Source organism: Oncorhynchus mykiss, chromosome 29 (genome assembly GCF_057628025.1).
Source record: "Oncorhynchus mykiss isolate SJ-2025 chromosome 29, ASM5762802v1, whole genome shotgun sequence".
Classification (NCBI taxonomy): domain Eukaryota; kingdom Metazoa; phylum Chordata; class Actinopteri; order Salmoniformes; family Salmonidae; genus Oncorhynchus; species Oncorhynchus mykiss.
In genome coordinates, this window is record NC_143050.1 from 20,082,534 (window position 1) to 20,105,126 (window position 22,593).

General features: G+C 44.7%; 1 protein-coding gene across 1 annotated transcript in view; it reads right to left on the reverse strand.

The window, feature by feature from the left end:
• The window catches only part of LOC110509402 (neuroligin-2), an 89,976-nt gene that overhangs the window by 54,654 nt on the left and 12,729 nt on the right, over window positions 1-22,593 (reverse strand). The window contains exon 2 of the mRNA XM_036967505.2: window positions 12,166-12,992. Within this exon, the coding sequence (XP_036823400.1) occupies window positions 12,166-12,661 (496 nt within the window). The 5' untranslated portion in view covers window positions 12,662-12,992. The remainder of the gene's footprint in view (window positions 1-12,165; window positions 12,993-22,593) is intronic.

A 22,593-nucleotide genomic window follows, 5' to 3' on the forward strand; every position in this document is an offset into this window, starting at 1 on the left:
CAGTATTTACACAGCCATGTGAGGGATTCTGACAGGGCTCCCCTACGCCAAGGTCACACAGGTGGCCCACATTAAGCTTTAATGTTAACAGTGGTTAAACGTTCCATAGGGGACAGCCAATAACAAGCATTATCAGAGTGACCCCCCCACCCTTCTGGCACGCCGCTCTCTTTAAGCCTGGCCGATAGGGATCCTGTTCATTTGTTTATTGTCTCGATCTGTCAGTGGAGCGCTACATGGCCGGCACAATCACTACACGGCTTTTATAGTCCCTCTCAATCACTTTTAGGATTCAGCACGCTATCCTGTCCCCACACCCGACACACACGTGCACACACACACGCACACACAGCCACCTGGCATGCTAGCTTTGCTAACACCACTCTCTCCCTTTCTGTTATAGGGTGCTAACGACACACTACTTTCTCCCTACGTGTTGGCGATATACTCACTCATTTAAAAAACACAGTGTACTCTCTGTTGGTGAGCCAGCAGCTTTATCACTCTCACAGTGTGCTAACTACATCTCTTCGCCTGTCTTCTGATGGCTCCCTCATAGGGTGCTAACTACATCTCTCCGCCTGTCTTCTGATGGCTGCCACATAGGGTGCTAACTACAGCCTCTGTCTGAGAAAGATCTATTGGCAAAACGCACGACCAACCCTCTGCAGTAGTGGATGAATGTCAGTCTGGATGAGGGACACACTCAGACCAGCAGCACTGCTCTCTCTCGGTCTCTGTTCTCAATTCAATTACATTTAAGGGGCTATTTTGACATGGGAAACATATGTAACATTTCCAAAGCAAGTGAACTAGATAATAAACAAAAGTGAAATAAAATAGAAAAAAATCAACAGTAAATATTACACTCACACAAGTTCCAAAAGAATAAAGACATTTCAGATGTCATATTATGTCTATATACAGTGTTGTAACAATGTTCAAATAGTTACAATGTGCAAAAAGTAAAAAATGGAAAATAAATAAACATAAATATGGGTTGTATTTACAATTGTGTTTGTTCTACACTGGTTGCCCTTTTCTTGTGGCAACAGGTCATACATCTTGCTGCTGTGATGGCACACTGTGGTATTTCACCTAGTAGATATGGGAGTTTATCAAAATTGCTTTGTTTTCTAATTATTTGTGGATCTGTGTATTCTGAGGTCATACATTTGGCAGGAGGTTACGAAGCTCAGTTTCCACCTCATTTTGTGGGCAGTGTACACATCAAATCAAATCAAATCACATTTATTTCTATAGCCCTTCGTACATCAGCTGATATCTCAAAGTGCTGTACAGAAACCCAGCCTAAAACCCCAAACAGCAAGCAATGCAGGTGTAGAAGCACGGTGGCTAGGAAAAACTCCCTAGAAAGGCCAAAACCTAGGAAGAAACCTAGAGGAACCAGGCTATGTGGGGTGGCCAGTCCTCTTCTGGCTGTGCCGGGTGGAGATTATAACAGAACATGGCCAAGATGTTCATAAATGACCAGCATGGTCCAAGAATAATACATAACCTGTCTTCTCTTGAGAGCCAGGTCTGCCTATGGCGGCCTTTCTCAATAGCAAGGCTATGCTCACTGAGTCTGTACATACTCAAAGTTTTCCTTAAGTTTGGTCAGTCCCAGTGGTCAGGAATTCTGCCACTGCGTACTCTCTGTTTAGGGCTAGTTTGCTCTGTTTTTCTGTTAATTCTTTCCGATGTGTCAAGTAATTATCTTTTTGTTTTCTCATGATTTGGTTGGGTCTAATAGTGTTGCTGTCCTGGACCAGGACCAGCTTGCTTATGGGACTCTTCTCTAGGTTAATCTCTCTCTAGGTGATGGCTTTGTCATGGAAGGTTTGGGAATCGCTTTGTAGAATTTAGCGGCTCTTTTCTGGATCTCTCTCTCTCTCTCTCTCTTTCTCAATTTTATGGGGAAGCGATAATATTTAACAGATTTCCTCCCACCCCTAGGCCTCCCAGGTGTAAGGACAGTTCCATTAAAGGGGTTCAGGGTGAGAGGGGCGAGGGAGGGGAGGGATGAGGCACGACAGTTAGACAGACTAGTAATGGAGGGGAAGGTAGATTAGGCCCCTGCCAAGTCAGCACTTTCCCAGCAACACTCTAAAACCACACCTAACCGCTTAATGGTGAACACTGTGATTTTAAACCTGCTCTAATACCCATTAAAGAGCTTAAGCTGTGCACAGGGAGTAGTTCCACTGAAATGGACCCGTCTTCCTTTGAAATGGAGCGGCAGACTTCAGTTAAAGACTTTACATGGGCCTAATGCTTCCTGCTTCCTGGAAGCCCATGACTCTGTGACGAGAGATGAGACTCAATCTGAGATGATTGTTGGATGTGTTCAGTTGGGTTCTGTTGTGCTGTCAAAGCAGGATTTTGTTTAAAGGGGGGGAAACATTTGAAGTGCTGGAGCACAATGTGGGATGTTTTCTGCAGTGCATATTGGGATGCGACAAGCAGGTATGACAGCATTGTTTCCTAACAGAGACAGTGACAGCGACAGAGACATGGCTCTGTGGGGAGAGAAACAAACAGGTTTGCCTGTGTTCAGTGACGGTGTCAGAACTGTGTAGTGTGCTGGAGCTGGGGCCTGCTCTCACAGCTAGCTGACAGAGACAGCGCTACAGAATTGTCAGTTCCATGTGGCCAGCCAGACAGTTAGAGTAGGCGATAGCTACAGTACCTATACACCTGCTTGAATGGCTTGGCAAGAATGGCCTCAATGTTCCCAAGGTTTTCCAAGAACACCTTAATACAAACATCGATTCTTGAAACACTCACGAATACTCCACCAGACATACAGTACATCACAAACACACATTTACTATACCTCATTTCCACTTTCCTCATCTCTCGATGGTCATCAGTTTCACTCTAAGGAACTCATTGTTACATTTCCAGGAAAACAATGTTGTATGGAGGCACAACAGGTCTGGTACACAATGGTAGACATATTATTTGTCTGCTTACTATTATACAAGAATATTGCAGTTCGATTTGAAAGCCTTGGTTTCTAGTCAGGTTAAAAAGCGCAAATAGAATAGCCTCATGACTGGCTCAGCGGTCTAAGGCACAGCATCGCAGTACTGAGGCATCACTACAGCCTGGGGTTTGATCCCAGCCGGCTGTGCCTTAGACCTTAGACCAATTGTGCACCGCCTTATGGGACTCCCATAAGGCGGTGCACAATTGGCCCAGCATTTCCACGTTAGGGTAGGGTTTGGCCGTGAGAGCTTTCCTTGGCTCATCGTGCTCTAGTGACTCCTTGTGACGGGTCGGGCACCCACAAAGCAAAGTTGAACAGCGTTTCCTCCGACACATTGGTTTGGCAGGCTTCTGGGTTAAGCGAGCAGGTGTTAAGAAGCAGCGCGGCTTCGTGGTTAATGTGTCGAAGGACGTATGACTCGACCTTCGCCTCTCCCAAGCCTTTTGGGAAGTTGCAGCAATGAGATAGTTGGTAGTTACAATTGGATATCACGAAATTGGGGAGAAATAGGGGGTAAAATTGCAAAAAAAAAGGGCAAATAGCCTTTTTCCATTTCTGTCATTCTTACATTCTTTTGCAGTTTTCCCCTTGATTTGAACACTGTTTATTAGGCTAAGTGAACTTGGCTGTGTCATGGTTCCACCAGTCACCAGAGGGCAGCAGGGACCATCCTAGAGACATTTACAACACTCGGGTGTGTCCTACATATTCGTTATGATTTCCCTGTTAAAATAGGTTTGTTTTTTCTGTTGTCCTTTGCAGAAGCTTGAATTGTTTAGCGTGTGCGTTCGTTTCCTGAGTGCGTTTTCGAGACTTGGTGTTCGTTGTTTTTCAAGTGTACTGTGATCCTGCGGCTACCTATTCTAAGTATCCTTAATCACTGATCCCTCGTCTTGTCTCTTCTCTGCACCTGGGTCCAACCTCACCAAGTCACAGGCAGAAAACAGATGCAGCCAGTACTAGTAGTGTGATGCAACCAAAAGAGTGAGAAAAACATCTTAAGCATAATAATCATCCACACCGAAAAAACTCACTGAATAATGTGAACAAGCTTGATTTGAATATGTGCACTTGAAATGTAGCTGGGTCAACATTGGTATACAGTGTCCATCTCAGATTGACTTACTGGCATTCAATGAAATCCAATGGATTGGTCATTTTAACTCAGCTCCTGTCCTGTTTAAAGAGCAACTGAACACACTGATTCTGCATGTGTTTCTCTGTTGCTCATTAAGAAAAAGTAGATTTCCGTCTTGGAGTGAGGTTGGATGTGACAGTTGCTGATGTTTGTCCCCCATGAGACACCATAGGAACAAAGCCCTTATCATTTCCTCAAAATAGTCAGAATGAAAACTTCAAAGTCTGTAATTCATTTGGACATTTTTGCAGAGGAGGTTTTAGTCGTGCAATTTTTCATCTTGCTACAACGTTTGGGGCAGTATTTCTCAAGTAAAAAAACATATAATTAAAAAGTAAGTGTGCACCGTGTTTCGTTATGTAAACAAAGTCCATTCCGCTGCCTGCTGGGCAGAGCTGAGTTTCCCAAAAGCATCGTAACACTAAGATCATCTTTCGTCCATTTTGTTTCAATGGAATTAAGATGCTCTTAGTGCTAAGATGCTTCTGGGAGACCCAGCTCTGGTCTGTCTCACTGTCTGTGTGTTATGCTGTAATATTAGATAGAGTGCAAACACCACATCAGTGTATCCATCTGTATTAGTGAGCATTGTTGAAATCAAAACCCAACCCTCAAGTAATTCATGACGAACTCACTTACTAAACTCTGTTTTGGATGAGACTGACTTTATGACTAAAATGATCCTATTTACACTTTGTAGTCAATTTTGACACTAGAATAAATGTTTCTGACTTATATAGATGCCACATAGGGCCTTTTCTACCAGATAAGTTTTTTATTGCCTTCAGTTGCTCTTTAAAATACAGGGAGCCCCCCTCCCAGTTATAAAAAACTGTTTCTCCATGTTTGAGTGAGCATGGAGCGGCCTGAACACAAGCTGCCGTCTGCTGTCCTTGTCCATTTCCCCAGTTCTGTAAAGGGGATGAAGCTGCATATGGTCATGTCTGTGCTGTGTGTTTGACGAGGTGTCTGACACAGCATCAAGCCTCCACCATGTCCCTGCCAGCGGCTCCAAGTACTCCCAGTTTCATCCCCCCCACCCTCCCTCCGTCCCTGGCTTTGTGGCCATGCCTGCTGAAATATGTTTTTTAATAAAGAGTCTGGACGGTAAACGGCCACTCCGCCAGCGATAAAAATGAAGGATCGGAGGCTCTTGGCTGAGGAGAGTCTGGAGGAAATAGGAAGGCAATGACACAGTGCTCTCACCGAGCAGGCTGGCGGCTGGCATAGCACAGGAGATTCTCTATGTGAGGGAACTAGGCACAGCTGGACTAAATAGAGCCCCTATGTGTGTGTGTGTGTTTGTGTGTGTGTGTGTCAACTCACTTCTCGCTCTCACATTAGGTTTTCTTTCCATTATTCTAAAAAGCCATTTGAATTTCATTTGAGTTGAGGACGCAGCAGGCTACATAGCGGCCTGGTGGGGAAGGACATGGAACTGATTTGCATTCAGAGCCTGTGACCTCATCTACCTCAGTCCGCATAGACAGGAAGGAGGGATTGGGGATACACATCAAATCAAATTGTATTTGTCACATGAGCTGAATACAACAGGTGTAGTAGACCTTAAGGCAGTTAAGAAAATATTTACTAAATAAACTTAAGTAATCAAATATAATCAAATCAAAAAGCAACACAATATATTTACATAACAAAAATGAAGCAATATACAGGTACAGAGAGAGGGAAGGAGGGAGGAGCTCAGAGGCAGAGAGCAGAGGGGGTTCTGCCTGAGTATTTCCTCCTATGGTATTACTCTTAACATTGGGCAGAAATGTGTCATGTGTAGTTTCCTCTGTGCTCTGTGAGTGTTGGGTCATTCTAAGGCCTCAGATACAGGTAGCAGATGGGGGTACATTAGAGGGCCATGGGCCTCGGGCACTTGGGCATGTGGGATATGGAACTGTGATATGTGGAAACTGTAATAATCCATATACCAGAGGCAAGTTAAAACATGCCAATACTGAGTGAACATGGAAAATTCATGTTTTGAAAATCAAGAACACTCAATTCTTTCTCTCACACACAAATAAGCAAACAGGAAGTAACACACAGGGACAGCAACAGGCCTGTGTGAGCAGTGACCCTAACAATAAGTGACAGACTTTGACAAGAACACAAGTCACATGTAAAAAACACTCTCTCTCTCACAGACAGGCACTCCTGTAGCCTTGGGAATAACCAAATCACACACACTCAGTTTTCCTCACAAGCAGGATACACCACCTCAACGTGACATAATGGTATACAGCAATCTCTCCCCCTCCTCTCCACTACTTAGAGAGTACTTAGACAAGATGTACAACTTAACTCACACGGCCCTGTTTATATACTGTTCAGTGTTCAAGGTGCTGCCTCACTTAACAAAATTATTAAACGCAATTAACCAACAGGATGGAACATTTCCGATGGCCAGGACGAGACAGATTCCAGCAGTGTTTTTGGTGCCCCTCGTTTTCCATGCCAGCCCAAAGACGCTCGCTTTCAAAGGCATCCCCCCTTTTGTGTAAATGGAATTAGATAAACCTTTAGTTTCTGGGCTAATTAACTGTGGTGTTGCTGTGCGCTATGAAAGAGCTAGCTACAGTACTGTACTCAAAGACCTCTCATTTCCCCAGCAGAACAATCCTGATCCAATTTTCACCAGATCAAGGGCTGCTGGGATAGCAAAAATAAAATAATTTGTTTGAGGTTTGTTCTTGCATCAAAGACAATTCACACGATGGTTCTTCTGTAGTGTCATATTCTATTTATTTATTTGTTTATTATGTTCATATCAGTCCACTCCTCCACCACCCCACACATCACCATCCCAATCTGCATTTACATTATACTCTGGAGCTTCAAATGACTACTGAGCAGTCACCATCTTTTTGTTTGGCTGTGGAACATATTGATCGGATCAAAACGGAAATGAGTTTGTAATGCTGCCAAGACATGGCCTGGTGGACGGTGATGTCACATCCTTCGCAATGTATTGCTGCTGAGGAGACATTACAATGGGATTGCAACGCTGTAATTCTCTGTTATAAACACCTCATACAGAGTGAAATATGCATGTTGGCTAAATGTAGAATGTAGCATTTAAAAAAAACGTTTTAGTCATTTAGCAGACGCTCTTATCCAGAGCGACTTACAGGAGCAATTAAGGTTAATAAGTGCTTTGCTCAAGGACACATCAACAGATTTTTCACCTAGTCGGCTCAGGGATTCGAACCAGTGACCTTCCGGTGACCTCTTAACCACTAGACTACAAGCCTATTGCTTATTCTACACTGTGTGAGCTGGGATTTGATATATCACGGGGTCAAGCAAAGCCCAATAAACGGTGCATTCAGAAAGTATTCAGACCCCTTCACCTTTTCCACATTTTGTTACATTACAGCCTTATTCTAAAATGGATAAAATAGATGTATCCCCCTCACTAATCTACACATAATACCACATAATGATGTAGCAATAACAGGTTTTTATAAATGTTTGCACATTTATAAAAAATTAAAAACGGAAATATCACATTTACATAAGTATTCAGACCCTTTACTCAGTACTATGTTGACACAACTTTGGCAGCGATTACAGCCATGAGTCTTCTTGGGTATGACGCTACAAGCTTGGCACACCTGTATTTGGGGAGTTTCTCCCATTATTCTCGGCAGATCCTCTCAAGCTCGGTCAGGTTGGAATAGGAGCGTCACTGCACAGCTATTTTCAGGTCTATCCAGAGATGTTTGATCGTGTTCAAATCTGGACTCTGGCTGGGCCACTCAAGGACATTCAGAATCTTGTCCCAAAGCCACTCCTGCACGGTGAGGTAAATTCCTTAAGTAAAAATACTTTAAAGTACTACTTAAGTAGTTTTTGGGGTATCAGTACTTTACTTTACTCTTTATATTTCTTACTCTTTACTTTCTTACTCTTTACTTTACTCTTTATATTCGTTACATTTTAAATGCTTAGCAGGACAGAAAATGGTCCAATTCACACACATATCAAGAGAACATCCCTGGTCATCCCTTACGCCTCTGATCTAGCGGACTCACTAAACACAAATGCTTTGTTTGTAAATTATGTCTGAGTGTTGGAGTGTGCCCCTGGCTATCCTTAAATTTAAAAAACAAGAAAATGGTGCTGCCTGGTTTGCTTAATATAAGGACATTTTTTATTATTTCTAGTTTTACTTTTGATACTTAAGTATATTTAAAACCAAATACTTTGACTTTTACTCAAGTAGTATTTTACTGGGTGACTTTCATTTTTACTTGAGTAATTTTCTATGAATTAAGGTATATGTACTTTTATTTAAGTATGACAGTTGGGTACTTTTTACACCACTGCTTCTACGTTGTCTTGGCTTTGCTCTGATCATCTATCACCCAATCCTGACTAGTCTCCCAGTCCCTGCTGCTTATAAACATAAAAACGTCCACAGAAGGACGCTGCCACCACCATGCTTCATCGTAGGGATGGTGCCAGGTTTCCTCCAGACTTGGCATTCAGGCCAATCTTGGTTTCATTAGACCAGAGCATCTTGTTTCTCATGATCTGAGAGTCCTTTAGGTGCCTTTGGTAAACTTCAAGCGGGCTGTCATGTGATGTGCCTTTTACTGAGGAGTGGCTTCCGTCTGGTTACTGGAATGCTGCAGAGATGGTTGTCCTTCTGGAAAGGTTCTACCATTTCCACAGAGGAACTCTGGAGCGCTGTCAGAATGACCATCAGGTTCTTCTCAGTTTGGCTGTGTGGACAGTTCTAGGAAGAGTCTTGATGGTTCCAAGCTTCTTCCATTTAAGAATAATGGAGAACACTGTGTTCTTGGGGACCTTCAATGCTGCAGAAATGTTTTGGTACCCTTCCCCAGATCTGTGCCTCGACACGATCCTGTCTCGGAGCTCTACGGACAATTCCTTCGACCTTATGGCTTGGTTTTTGCTCTGAAATGCACTGTCAACTGTGAGACCCTATATGGACAGGTGTGTGCCTTTCCAAATCATGTCCAATCAATTTACCACAGGTGAACTCCAATCAACTTGTAGAAACATCTCAAGGATGATCAATGGAAACAGGATGCACCTGGGCTCAATTTCAAGTCTCATAGGAAAGGGTCTGAATGTAATGTTTTATAAATTTGCAAATATTTCTAACAACCTGTTTTCACTTTGTCATTATGGGTTATTGTGTGTAGATTGATGAGGAAAATGTTTTATTTAATCCATTTTAGAATAAGGCTGCAAACGGAACAAAATGTGGAAAAAGTCAAGTGGTCTGAACACTTTCCGAATGCCCTGTATTACTGCCATAACAGTATAGACTTCAAATTACTATAAAACTGTCTATAGTGTGAGGTCAGTGTAACAGTACTTCATTTCCATACAATAGTCCAGGGGATCAACATATCTATGGTAATTCCATGTGGAGCAAGGTTTTGTGAGTCAGTAATGTGTGTGTGCATGTGCGTGTGTGCATGTGAGTGTGTGTGTGTGTGTGTGTGGCTTATGTTCAAAACCACCTGCTAATTAGCTACACTGAATAAAGAACATGTATACAAAAATTGAAATCCTCCTCTTTCCAAATGGGTTGACTTGGTCCTGATTCCAGAGAATATTGAAGTAACACTGTTATGTTCCTTTATGCCTTCAATGAGTGAAAAATCAATGTTAGGATCAAATACAGAATGTAGCTAAATACTCGTGCTCTCTCCTTAAAGCCACAATCCAGAGTCAGTTGTTCAACCCAACAGCAGCCTCAACACTGGTTTGGGTTATGATAGGGTAGGGTCTAATCTTTCTACATTTGCACACACTGTACATATATTTTCTATTGTATTATTGACTGTACGTTTGTTTATTCCATGTGTAACTCTGTGTTGTTGTTTGTGTCACACTGCTTTGCTTTATGTTGGCTAGGTCGCAGTTGTAAATGACAACTTGTTCTCAACTGGCCGACCTGGTTAAATAAAGGTGTATTTTTATTTTTTTAAAGGCAGTTGTATATCATTAATTGAAGAAAGAAAAACGTTGAACAGCAGGACATCTTACCGATTGTGCCTTTAAATTACGAGGTCAATCTTCAGCAATAAAGTTCTGTCACATAGCATGTAACCAGAGCTCAGCAGACACCTGTCACAACGCTGCTCAATGCAGATGGAAACGGGCAGATCTACTGAGGCAATCACTTCTTAATGAAATGATTGGTTCAAGGCACTCCATTGCAGCAATGCTTTGGGTCCACCAATTATAACACGCTACAGAGGTGTAACCTCCATGACAACTCAGGAGATGACATATCATCTGGAACATAGGAAAAGTCTCTCAACCTGATCCTAGGTTCACTGTTACTGCTTACTGAGCTGAGCATGTTAACATTTCATACCTAAAGTATTACCTTCAGGAAAGGAATTTCATTTCTGAGTGTGTGTGTTTGTTTGTGTGTGTTGGTGAGATGGTCTTGAAAATAATTCAATATGAGTGATATAAATGGCGTATTAAATGGGTTAACTCCAAAAACGGACTGGCAACACTGCCTGAAATCTGATTATAGCCTATACTCAGCTTCAGTGAGATTCAGTTCACAAAGGATTCCAGGAGCACAGCTGAAATTCTCAGAACTGAATGCACTTAACATGCAAGCCCACCGGGCAGCCTAAGATGGAGATACAAATCCCATATACAGTATGCAAATGCTAAACCTAGAAGTCTCACAAGTATGTGCAAAATATATTAGAACAGGCGTGTGCTAACAGGCGTGTGCTGTTTTCCGAGCCCACAATGGAGAAACAAACACAGCCCAGAGTCGGACAATATAGATTCTCTGGTGTATACACACGATTCATCTATTTGTTTCATTGGAGAGACATGTTTTTTATTTTAATACTGTGGCATAGATTTATTGTTGTCCGTCGCCAAGACTGAACGTTTCTTGTGTGTTTCTACGTTCTGTAGTCCATTTTGTCATTGAAATGTCTCAACAATCCTCAAGCTATGTGTAAATATACTTATTCAACAACATGTGGACATAGCAGTGAACTGTGGTGTCCTTCACAGAGGAGCGGGAGTAGCATTGCTAACAAACACTGTCCTTTTTTGACCTAGAGTACACTTGAAACAAAGCATGAAGCCTCACTACAGACTGCAGCTAATGAGTGGAAGTTATCGGGATAAAAGCGTCCTTTGCTCTGACAGCACCACAGCACGGTATGTAAATCAACACTCTGCCTGAACAAAAGACTGAGCAGTGATCGAGACTGACATAAGTGTAAGTGCTTCTGTTCTTTGGTAATCTCATGGGTGTTTATTGGCACAGGTCAAGAGCCCTTGCGTCTCTGATAACAATCTCCTGACTTAATGATCCAAATGATACCACTCTATGAAGATGCTTCAATAGCATTCCGTCTTGTTGGGACCAAATACCAGTTGCACTGTGGCATAAAACAGTTGAGGGGGATGAAAAACAAACGGCCTTATTTTACACACTACTGTCTTACTCTTGGGTGAGATCAAATAAAATGTTATTTATCACAATACAACAGGTGTTTACCTTGAAATGCTTACAAGCCCTTCCCAACGATGCAGAGTTAAAAAAACAAATAATAGTACAAATATAAAATAGTAACAAGAGGAATAAAATACACAAGAATGGAGCTATATACAGGCAGTAGCAGTACCAGATCAATGTGCAAGGTATGAGGTATTTGAGGTAGATATGTACATAAAGGCAGGGTAAAGTGACGAAACATCAGGAAAGATCATAATAGGAGATGACCAAGAAGGACCTGCTTCTCAAGCTGAGACGAAACACAAGATTATTAGTGATACCTCAGAGGTGTGAATGGGGTAATTTACCCCAAGACTTAAATAAACCTACTCCATACCTTTCTTACTTCACATCCTGTCATATCTGACACACACTGAGGAGACATCTTAATCCCCAGAGCCTCCAGCAGTAGCACCACTAGACTGTAACAGTTAGCCCCAGCCTGCCTGCCTGACTTGAAGTGTAATCTGGCCTGAGAGATGGAACAGGAGCTGGACTCACCATCCTCAGTGGGCACATAGACATTGAGGTATAGACAGTCCTCACTCTGGTTCTGAACGTAGCTTGCTGCAGCGTCCAGGTTGTCAGTGAACCACACCGGCAGCATTATTTCAGGCAGCACCCCGTGTACATTCTGCGGGCACACGGGGGCAAACTGGGTGGCGTTCCGGATCTCCTGCCAGGAGCCTGGCGCCTCTGGGGGCTGGAAGCGGCGCTCGCCGATGGGCGGGGTGGCGTAGGGCACGCCCAGGTACTGCTCCACGGGTCCCAGGATCTCGTTGTTGAGTTCCTTCCTGACGCCGCGCAGCTTGCCGTAGCCCGTGGTGACCATGGGGTGTTTCCCGCTGAGGTCGGCCCGCTGGCAGGAGGACAGTGCCAGGCGGAGGGCCAGGCCCAGGAGCCACACCAGACACGGGTCAGACATCCTGCGGGGGCTGGAGCGCCGCATCCCACCGAGCCCTGGACGTCTGGGGCCACTCTCTGGGAAGAAGGACATGTCCTCCGGTCTTCTGCCCAACAAACTAAATATGACTAGGAGTTCACTCGTGGACAGCAAAGAGTAAAGAAAGGACCTCCAAATACCCTGAAATTAGTTGGTTATTGGAGATACTGGGAGAAAGAAGGTATTGGGAGGGATGGGGGGTTTGGTCAAAATCAGAGGTGTAGAGTGTGTTTTCCTAGCATAGTGTGAGAGGCGAGAGAGCAGGTGTAGAGAGGGGGAGGGACGGGAGGCATCCTCAGATAGACTGTCTGTTCTGGTCCATCCTCCTGAGAGCTCCTGATAGGCCAGCTGCAGACTGACAGCTTCCACAGCCAACACGCCACACCTGGGTACACACAAAGGTCATAGTAAGTTAGTGGGTCTGTGTTTGGAAAGAGAGACACAACATTGACAGTAGCTGTTTTAAGTAGGTTTTAAAATGGCCAGAAACAAATACATTTTGTCTGAAACTTGTCAGTCTATTCTTGTTCTGAGAAATTAAGGCTATTCCATGTGAAAAATTGCCAAGAAACTGAAGATGTCATGCAACACTGTGTACTACTTCCATCACAGAACAGCACAACTGGCTCTATCTAACGAGAATAGAAAGGGGAGTGGAGGCCCCGATGCACAACTGAGCAAGAGGACAAGTACATTAGAGTGTCTAGTTTGAGAAACAGACACATCACATGTCCTCAACTGGCTGCTTCATTAAATAGTACCCACAAAACAACAGTCTCAACGTCAACAGTGAAGAGGCGACTACGGGATGCTGACCTTCTAGGCAGAGTTCCTCTGTCCAGTGACTGTATTCTTTTGTCCATCTTAATATTTTATTTTTATTGGCCAGTCTGAGATATGTTTTTTCTTTGCAACTCTGCCTAGAAGGCCAGCATGTCGAGACTGGTGTTTTGTGGGTAATGAAGCTACCAGTTGAGGCGTCTGTTTCTCAAACTAGACACTCTAATGTACTTGTCCTCTTGCTCAGGCCTCCCACTCCTCTTTCTATTCTGGTTAGAGCAAGTTTGCGCTGTTCTGTGAAGGGAGTAGTACACAGCCTGGTACGAGATCTTCAGTTTCTTGGCAATTTCTCCTTAGAGAATAGCCTTCATTTCTCAGAACAAGAAAAGACTGACGAGTTTCAGAAGAAAGTTATTTGTTTCTGGCCATTTTGAGCCTGTAATCGAACCCACAAATGTTGATGCTCCAGATACTCAACTAGTCTAAAGAAGGCCAGTTTTATTGCTTCTTTAATCAGAACACAGTTTTCAGCTGTGCTAACATAATTGCATGGGGTTTTTCTAATGATCAATTAGCCTTTTAAAATGATAAACTTGGATTAGCTAACACAACGTGTCATTGGAACACAGGAGTGATGGTTGCTGATAATCGGCCTCTATACACCTATGTAGATATTCCATTAAAAATCTTCAGTTTCCAGCTACAACAGTAATTTACAACATTAACAACGTCTACACTGTATTTCTGATCAATTTGATGTTATTGTAACGGAGAAAAAAATGTGCTTTTCTTTTAAAAGTGATCCCAAAACTTTGAACTTGAGCTACTTTGAACAGTAGTGTACATAAAGCCCTTGAGCTACTTTGAACAGTAGTGTACATAATGTCCTTGAGCTGCCACAACAGACATGTTCCCATATTTTAACTAGGCAAGTCAGTTAAGAACACATTCTTAATTACAATGACAGCCTACCCCGGCCAAACCCGGACAATTGTGCAGCGCCCTATGGGACTCCCAATCACAGCCGGATGTGATGGAGCCTGGATTTGAACCAGGGACTGCAGTGACACACAGCTCCCTGCCAGGACCTCTTGTACTGAGATGCAGTGCCCTAGACCCCTGCGCCACTCGGGAGCCCACATGTAAGTCTTAGATATCCATCCATACTACGGCACTTTGAAGTAATCGATTTGACTCAGAAAACACGACAGCAATAAAAACCTGTTGACACATCAATCAAAATAAATAAAATAGCGTGACACCTCTCACTCTCCCCCTTTGGTGAATCTGTTGGCTTCACCATCACGGCTCTGTTTAGTTGTTTCCTGTCTTCTCATGGTTAAACTCGAATGGGCAGTGCTAATCTGGCCCTGGCTTTGGGAGATGGAGCAGTTTAGAAGTGATGAAGGCTTTATGTGGCTGGCGCTCACTGTCTGCAGAATACCCACCACCCCACCTCCACACAGCCCCCCGCCACCCCACCTCCACACAGCCCCCCCAACCCACCTCCACACAGCTCCCTGCCACCCCACCTCCAGACAGCTGCTCTCCACTCCACCTCCAGACAGCCCCTCTCCACCGCACCTCCACACAGCCCCCCGCCACCCCACCTCCACACAGCCCACTCAACCCACCTCCACACAGCTCCCTGCCACCCCACCTCCAGACAGCTGCTCTCCACTCCACCTCCAGACAGCCCCTCTCCACCGCACCTCCACACAGCCCCCCGACCCGACCTCACCTCCAGACAGCTGCTCTCCACTCCACCTCCAGACAGCCCCTCTCCACCGCACCTCCAGACAGCTGCTCTCCACTCCACCTCCAGACAGCCCCTCTCCACCGCACCTCCAGACAGCCCCCCGACACCCCACCTCCACACAGCCCCCCCCACCGCACCTCCACACAGCCCCCCGACCCGACCTCACCTCCAGACAGCTGCTCTCCACTCCACCTCCAGACAGCCCCTCTCCACTGCACCTCCAGACAGCCCCCCGCCACCACACCTCCACACAGCCCCCCCAACCCACCTCCACACAGCTCCCTGCCACCCCACCTCCAGACAGCTGCTCTCCACTCCACCTCCAGACAGCCCCTCTCCACTGCACCTCCAGACAGCTGCTCTCCACTCCACCTCCAGACAGCTGCTCTCCATTCCACCTCCACACAGCTCCCTGCCACCCCACCTCCAGACAGCTGCTCTCCATTCCACCTCCAGACAGTCCCTCTCCACCGCACCTCCAGACAGCTGCTCTCCACTCCACTTCCAGGCAGTCCCTCTCCACCGCACCTCCAGACAGCTGCTCTCCATTCCACCTCCAGACAGCCCCTCTCCACCGCACCTCCAGACAGCTGCTCTCCACTCCACCTCCAGACAGCAACCCCAACACCACCCCACCACACAGCCCCCCGACCCGACCTCACCTCCAGACAGCCCATCCACCCTACCTCCACACAGCCCCTCCACCCCACCCCACCTCCACACTGTATCAGTCTGAGGGAAGGGAGAAAGGAGCCAATAAAGACAACTCCATCTATTACCAAGCATCTGACTCCCATTTTAATACAGGCACTGTCTGTAACGGTGTCTCACCGTAAATTACACAGCTATACTGTGTGGATGTAAATGACTATACTGTAGCCTACAAATTCAACTGAGTTGGGGATATAGTATGTGTATTCCTTACAAAAAGGAGAGAAATGTATTGAACTATTAAATGGAAAAATAAGCGCAATGCTGTGATAAATGGACAAAGTGAGATATATGACACGCTGAATCTGTTGTTAAAAGATAAAATATAGTGTGGGTCGTAATGGAGTGAGAATGTGTGATTTGAAAAGACGTTCTTAGGTTTGTATCTCAGGCTGCCAAGTGGAGAGGCAGAGGAAGGAGTCAGGTGCCAACCTATTAAGTTTCAAGTTCTAATGTCACATGCACAAGTACAGTGAAATAACTTTCTTGCAAACTCTAACCCCAACAATGCAGTAATCAATAACAATGTAATACTAAAAATAACATAAGGTAGAATAAAAACACACAAGAAATAAAAATAACAAATAAGAAAAACAGGATAAATTAAGTAAGCATACTATATACAGGGTCAGTCAGTTCCAGTACCATATTTACAATGTGCAATGATACTGGAGTGATAGAGGTAGATATAGTACATGGCCAAAATTATGTGGACACCCCTTTAAATTACTGGATTCGGATATTTCAGCAACACCTGAGCTCAGTGACTTTCAATGTGGCACCGTCATAGGATGCCACCTTTCCAACAAGTCAGTACATCAAATTTCTGCCCTGCTATAGCTGCCCCTGTCAACTGTACAGTAAGTGCTGTTATTGTGAAGTGGAAATGTCTAGGAGCAACATCGGCTCAGCCGCAAAGTGGTAGACCACAAGCTCACAGAACGGGACCGTCGAGTGCTGAAGTACATAGTGCGTCAAACATTCTCTGTCCTCGGTTGCAACACTCACTACTGAGTTCCATACTGCCTCTGGAAGCAACGTCAGGACAAGAACTGTTCACCTGGAGCTTCATGAAATGGGTTTCCATGGCCGAGCAGCCGCACACAAGCCTAAGATCACCATGCACAATGCCAACAGTCGGCTTGCCGCAAATGCAATCTTGAGCAGTGGAAACACATTTTCTGGAGTGATGAATCACGCTTGGCAGTCCGACATCTGGGCAGTCCGAAAGACTAATCTGGGTTTGGTGGATGCCAGGAGAACGATACCTGCCCCAATGCATAGTGCCAACTGTAAAGTTTGGTGGAGAAGGAATAATGGTCAGGCCTTGTTTTTCATGGTTCAGGCTGGGCCCCTTAGTTCCAGTGAAGCAAAATCTTAACTCTACAGCATACAATGACATTCTAGATGATTCTGTGCTTCCAACTTTGTGGTAACAGTTTGGGGGAAGGCCCTTTCCTGTTTCAGCATGACAATGACTCTGTGCACAAAGTGAGGTCCATACAGAAATGGTTTGTCGATATTGGTTTGGAAGAACTGGCCTGCACAGAGCCCTGACCTCCATCCCATTAAACACCTTTGGGATGAACTGGAACGCCGCTTGCGAGCCTGGTCTAGATGCCCAACATCAGTGCCCGACCTCACTAACGCTCTTGCGACTGAATGGAAGCAAGTCCACGCAGCAAGGTTCCAACATCTAGTGGAAAGCCTTCCCAGAAGAGTGGAGGCTGTTATAGCAGCAAAGGGGGGAACAACTCCATATTCATGATTTTGGAATGAGATGTTCGAAGAGCAGTTGTCCACATACTTTTGGCTATAAAGTGTATGTATCGGGTAAGGTGACAAGGTATCAGGTTATGTGATAAACAGTATAGGGTGGCTGGGATGATGGAGTTAATGTGTGCCATAACCAGCCTGCTCTTCATGATTACAGATGTGAGTTCTACAGGGCGGTGGTCATTGTGGCATGAAGCCTTAGAGTTCTCAGGAACAGGAACGATGGAAGTCATCTTAAAACCTGGGGATTACAGACTGGGACAATGGGAGGTTGAAAATGACTGTGAATATGCCTGCCAGCTGTTCTACTCTGAGAACACGCCTTGGAATACCGTCGGGTCCCACGCCTTGCGGGTGTTGACCTGATTAAAGACCTTACTTACGTTGGCCTCGGAGAGCGAGATTACCCAATCCTCTGGGTCAGCATTTTACCATCAGGTATTCACAGACGGACAGAGATTTACACTCAGATGAGAGACCTTTTGACCGATATGCCATCTTGCCAGCAAACAATGAACTGTCCTATTTAAATACAGCCCATTAAAACAATGAAGTACGACGAGGATTATGATCCCAGTTTGACAGGTGGAAAAGCCAGAGTACATCTTCCTATGTCACATTGTATATGAGGGTATCAGGACAGAGATTATGATAAAGCATGACACATTTCAAGATGTAGGTTTTAGCCCATTGGTTTTTGAGATGGAGTAGTGGACCATTGGAATTCCTATACTTGATAACTAGGGATTTATGTATCGATCTACGTGTAGATGTGTTTCTCAATGTTATGGTGCTGCTGTGGCCTTGGCGTTGACGTAATGATATACTCTACGGGTCTCTCAGGGTGTATATTCATCACGACTGCTTCCAGATATGAGTCACCATTGAATTTGTAATGAGATCTGGCTGTCTTTGCTCTGATTATTGGAGATCGTCAAATGTCCTTAGCCATGCATATTTATCAGATACAGTTAGGGCCTGCTGCATATCGCACTTGGCTGGTGGGCTGAATTTAGATTTCATAAATATGGATTTGTTATTTTTTTTAACCCCACACCCCCACCTGAAAAACAAAACAAGACATAACAAAGAGAAGCTGGAATATGATTAAACAAAACAACACTACATCGACCACACCTTCAAAAACACCCCATTATCACCCTGTTTCCCATCCCACTCTCAACGGTTACAGAGCAGGATGAAAGGAGCGCTGGGTAGTTATGAGAGGAGAGGGGATATTACCCTCCACTGGATAACAGGACAGGGATAACACACAAGACGCAGCGCTAGGCTATATCATGAATATGGGCAACACAGCTGGAGCATAATATTAGCAGCAACCCCCCAGCCATACACATAATATTATCACTTTCATGAGAAAGGATCCACCGCCATAAAACAAAATGAATGTCAAAATGTATTCTGGTCAAATCATTACACTTGGTTTCTTAGCAACGTTACTAACAACCCTCTGAAGAATCATGTCATCTCCAGTCTCTCCAGGGTTTATGATCTCAATGTTCACGTGTTCTGAACTTCACGACACAGAAAAATCATTACAGGAAGGGACGCTTTTTGGCTGCCATTTTGTCTGTGTCATTCACATTCCTACTTAATAGTAGAAGTACTACCAAAATAAGTGTGGTCATTCCTTGGCCAATCAGTAAGCAGGACAGAAGGCTAAAGTGTAGGTATGCAGCAGCATGGAGAGCAGATTAGAGCAGTGATGTTGTGGTATGAGTTGCTGGCAGTCAGAGCACGGACTCCATAGCAACCGATAGCATGGGTCTATGCTGGAGACGGCAGGGCTCCACTGGTTCCAGACAGCATGATGAATTACACACCCAGGAGCTGTCAATAAAAAGTGCTTACATTTCCTCTTCAATAAGAGCCCTGCAGCTCATTATGTTGCAGGGGGCAGATGAACATAGACTACCTCCCTGCACAGGCACAGGCACAGGCACACACACACACAAACACAGAGAGTCTCCAAGAGATAGGTTTATTTATATATCAGCATGATAAGGTCAGCTCATAAATCACTCAAAGCATGCATGTATGTGTGTGTATGTCTGTATGTATGCGGATGTCACTCAGTCAAGGAGGATGTTGTGTGTTGTGTGTTCTGGCCAAGTGGAGTGCTAGAATAAACATTTAGCTCCTGGGGAGGAATCCCACTCGTGGGCCGTTATTGATTAGCTTAGCGTGGGTTAGGGTCACGTCCAACAGGGCCTGCAGTCTGACAGACAGACTTCCCTCCCCACTGCCCGCCCAGCTCTCGGAGTGTGTGAGAGCTACAGACACACACGCACTCTCAGACACACGCACTCTCACACACACGCACTCTCACACACACGCACTCTCACACACACGCACTCTCACACACACGCACTCTCACACACACGCACTCTCACACAAGATGCTGAGTACTGACTGCAGGGGGAGGGGCTAGTGTAAGCAAGAATCTCAAATGATTCCACTATCACCTCACACAATAAGAAAGAGAATGATATCTGCATCTCCAAGGATTGGCAAGGGGAAGCAATGGAACCAGCTTCAGTTTCATATATCCATCAGCCATATTGTCCAGGCCCACCACATAGGCCTACAATATGTGTTGAAATTGAGTGTGATGAAAATTCCTACAGACCACAAAAGGGTCAGAAGGTAGCGTCATCAGCAGCCCCATCAGTAGAAGTGTGTAGTTGAATGTGTGTGTGTATCGGCCAGGGCTGTGTCCTGTAATTGGCCTAACAGTCATTGCGGCTCTGTCAGGTGAGGCTGTTTGATGTAGTAATACCTTCTGCCTCCAGGACAGTTTTACAGCTGTGTTTAAGAGGACGAATGGTCAAATTGAACTGTGAAACCCCTGCAGAATGGCGGCGTTTGAAAAACAGCGTGTCATAAGCCTCTTTGTCTCTGCCGCCAGTGCTGAAAAACACATGCACTGTTTCAACTGTCAAGCTGTTCTCTTCTCCTGTACTAACGCACGTCTGTGGATGACAAGCAGCTTAGCAGGCCACAAACAGAAGGCAATGTCTCTGGGAGAACTAATACTTGTTTCAATCCGTAGCAACTCAGGTGTCCGTTTCTATGAGCAGAAAACACTCACACACACGGTTGATTTACTGCAAGTACAGTAATACTGAAAGCTGGGTAATTCAACTCCAATGTTATTCTTAGTTCATCTATTCCTGGTTAATCTACAGTGGAGTGTAATATCCCCTCTCCTCTCCCACTCTGACTGAAACTCTTCTGATTCTTAGTTCAATCTATTCTTAGCTAATCTGTTCTGGACAGCAATATCCCACTGAAGGTTAATCTGTCTGAGAAAATAATCATTTTAGCATGCCATTTCTTGTTCCAGTGTTAATTTCAGGTTGACCTCATAATTACACTGAACCACTGTGCTGTCATCCTTCATGAAGGCCGGGAGCTTCATCCCAGAATTCCCTCTGTTCAGCGTGAGCTCCCACTTCAAGCAGCTCCACTCTGAAAAGGGCTCAGACACTACAGCCCCGGTCCATCACCCTCTACCCTCAAACCCCATCTCACTCCAGCCAGGGGAAGTTAGAGATGACAACTGAACAAAGTACCCCACTTAAGGTTATTATTGTAATTAACCCAAAGTTCAACCAGGACTTCAAAATAGTCTATTTGAAAAGTTTCTGTCTACAGGAATCCTAGAGGGGCCAGTGAGTAGGAGATGTAAGACTGTTCAGATTAGATTTTTGTGTGTATTTATATCTCCCAGAATGCATCCCTACAAGTCACAGCATGAGGGAAACAATCAGATAAACAAGCTCATGAATAATCAAATAAAAGTCAATTAAGGGGACTCTAAGGAAGCGGGAGTGGAGGGTGTTATTAACGAACAGGGGAAGGAGACCTGGGACATTAAACAGTGGGCAGAAGAGAAGGTGAGAGAAAAAGTCTCTCTGCCTCCGTTCGGCCAGACAATCAATGTGTCACCCCATGGTGAACACTGGTCTTTACTCTCAACACCAGCAGCACACACACCAGCCAGAGACTCCCCCACGCACACACACCCACACACACGCCCAGATAAAATGCCCTAGAATTGTACAGTGTGCAGTACTTATAAGTGTCAGAGTGTGTTTCTACATCTGTCCTGGCATCCGTGTGCCAATGTGCGTGTTACTGAAGTGCACTGGTATGAACAATCTGGCCACACACTAATTACTGTTTATCTAGGCAGCAAACTAGGTGAGGTTTTTTATGTGTGGGGAGAGTGTGAGCAGTTTGACAGCTGCTTCCCCTCTAGCCAAGGCTAATTTAAGGAGAGCGATCCTGGCTGAGACAAATGGTCTGAAACGTTTAATAATGAACCCCCCTTGATCCTGATAAAACAGAGGGCAGTGAGCACAGTCTAACTGACCCATTGTATTTGTGTGAAGTCAGGTCAACTGTGTGACGGTATTGGGTGCGTTCAAATGTCATGCCAGGTCCTCTATGACTGCTTAATGACCTGATGTTTTATCTTCTACTTGATAGAAGGATAATATACATTTGGAATAGATTTGAGCTGTACTTGTATCTTTCAAAATGTACATGTAAACAATTAAAACATGGAGATTCAATCAAATGATTCAAGCTGAGAGATGATGAATATGACTGAATATTGCAGGTTTGTATTTATTAAAGATCCCCATTAGCTGCTTCCAAGGCTTCCAGGTGATATACAATATAAAATATTACATGACATTACATTTCATAACACTTGTCACAACACATTAAGTGTGTTCCCTCAGGCCTCAGGTTGTGTGCAGGCAGGTGTTACATGGGTTGGTGGTCTGTGTGTGTGGGTAAGTGGTGTACCTATAGAACTTGGGGATCAGGGGTGGTCTCAGGAGGGGTATTCACTCTGAGCCATTTCAAATGCAACAACTACACTTCATCATGGATTAAAACAGCCACAGCCCCTGCGTACCTTCACTTG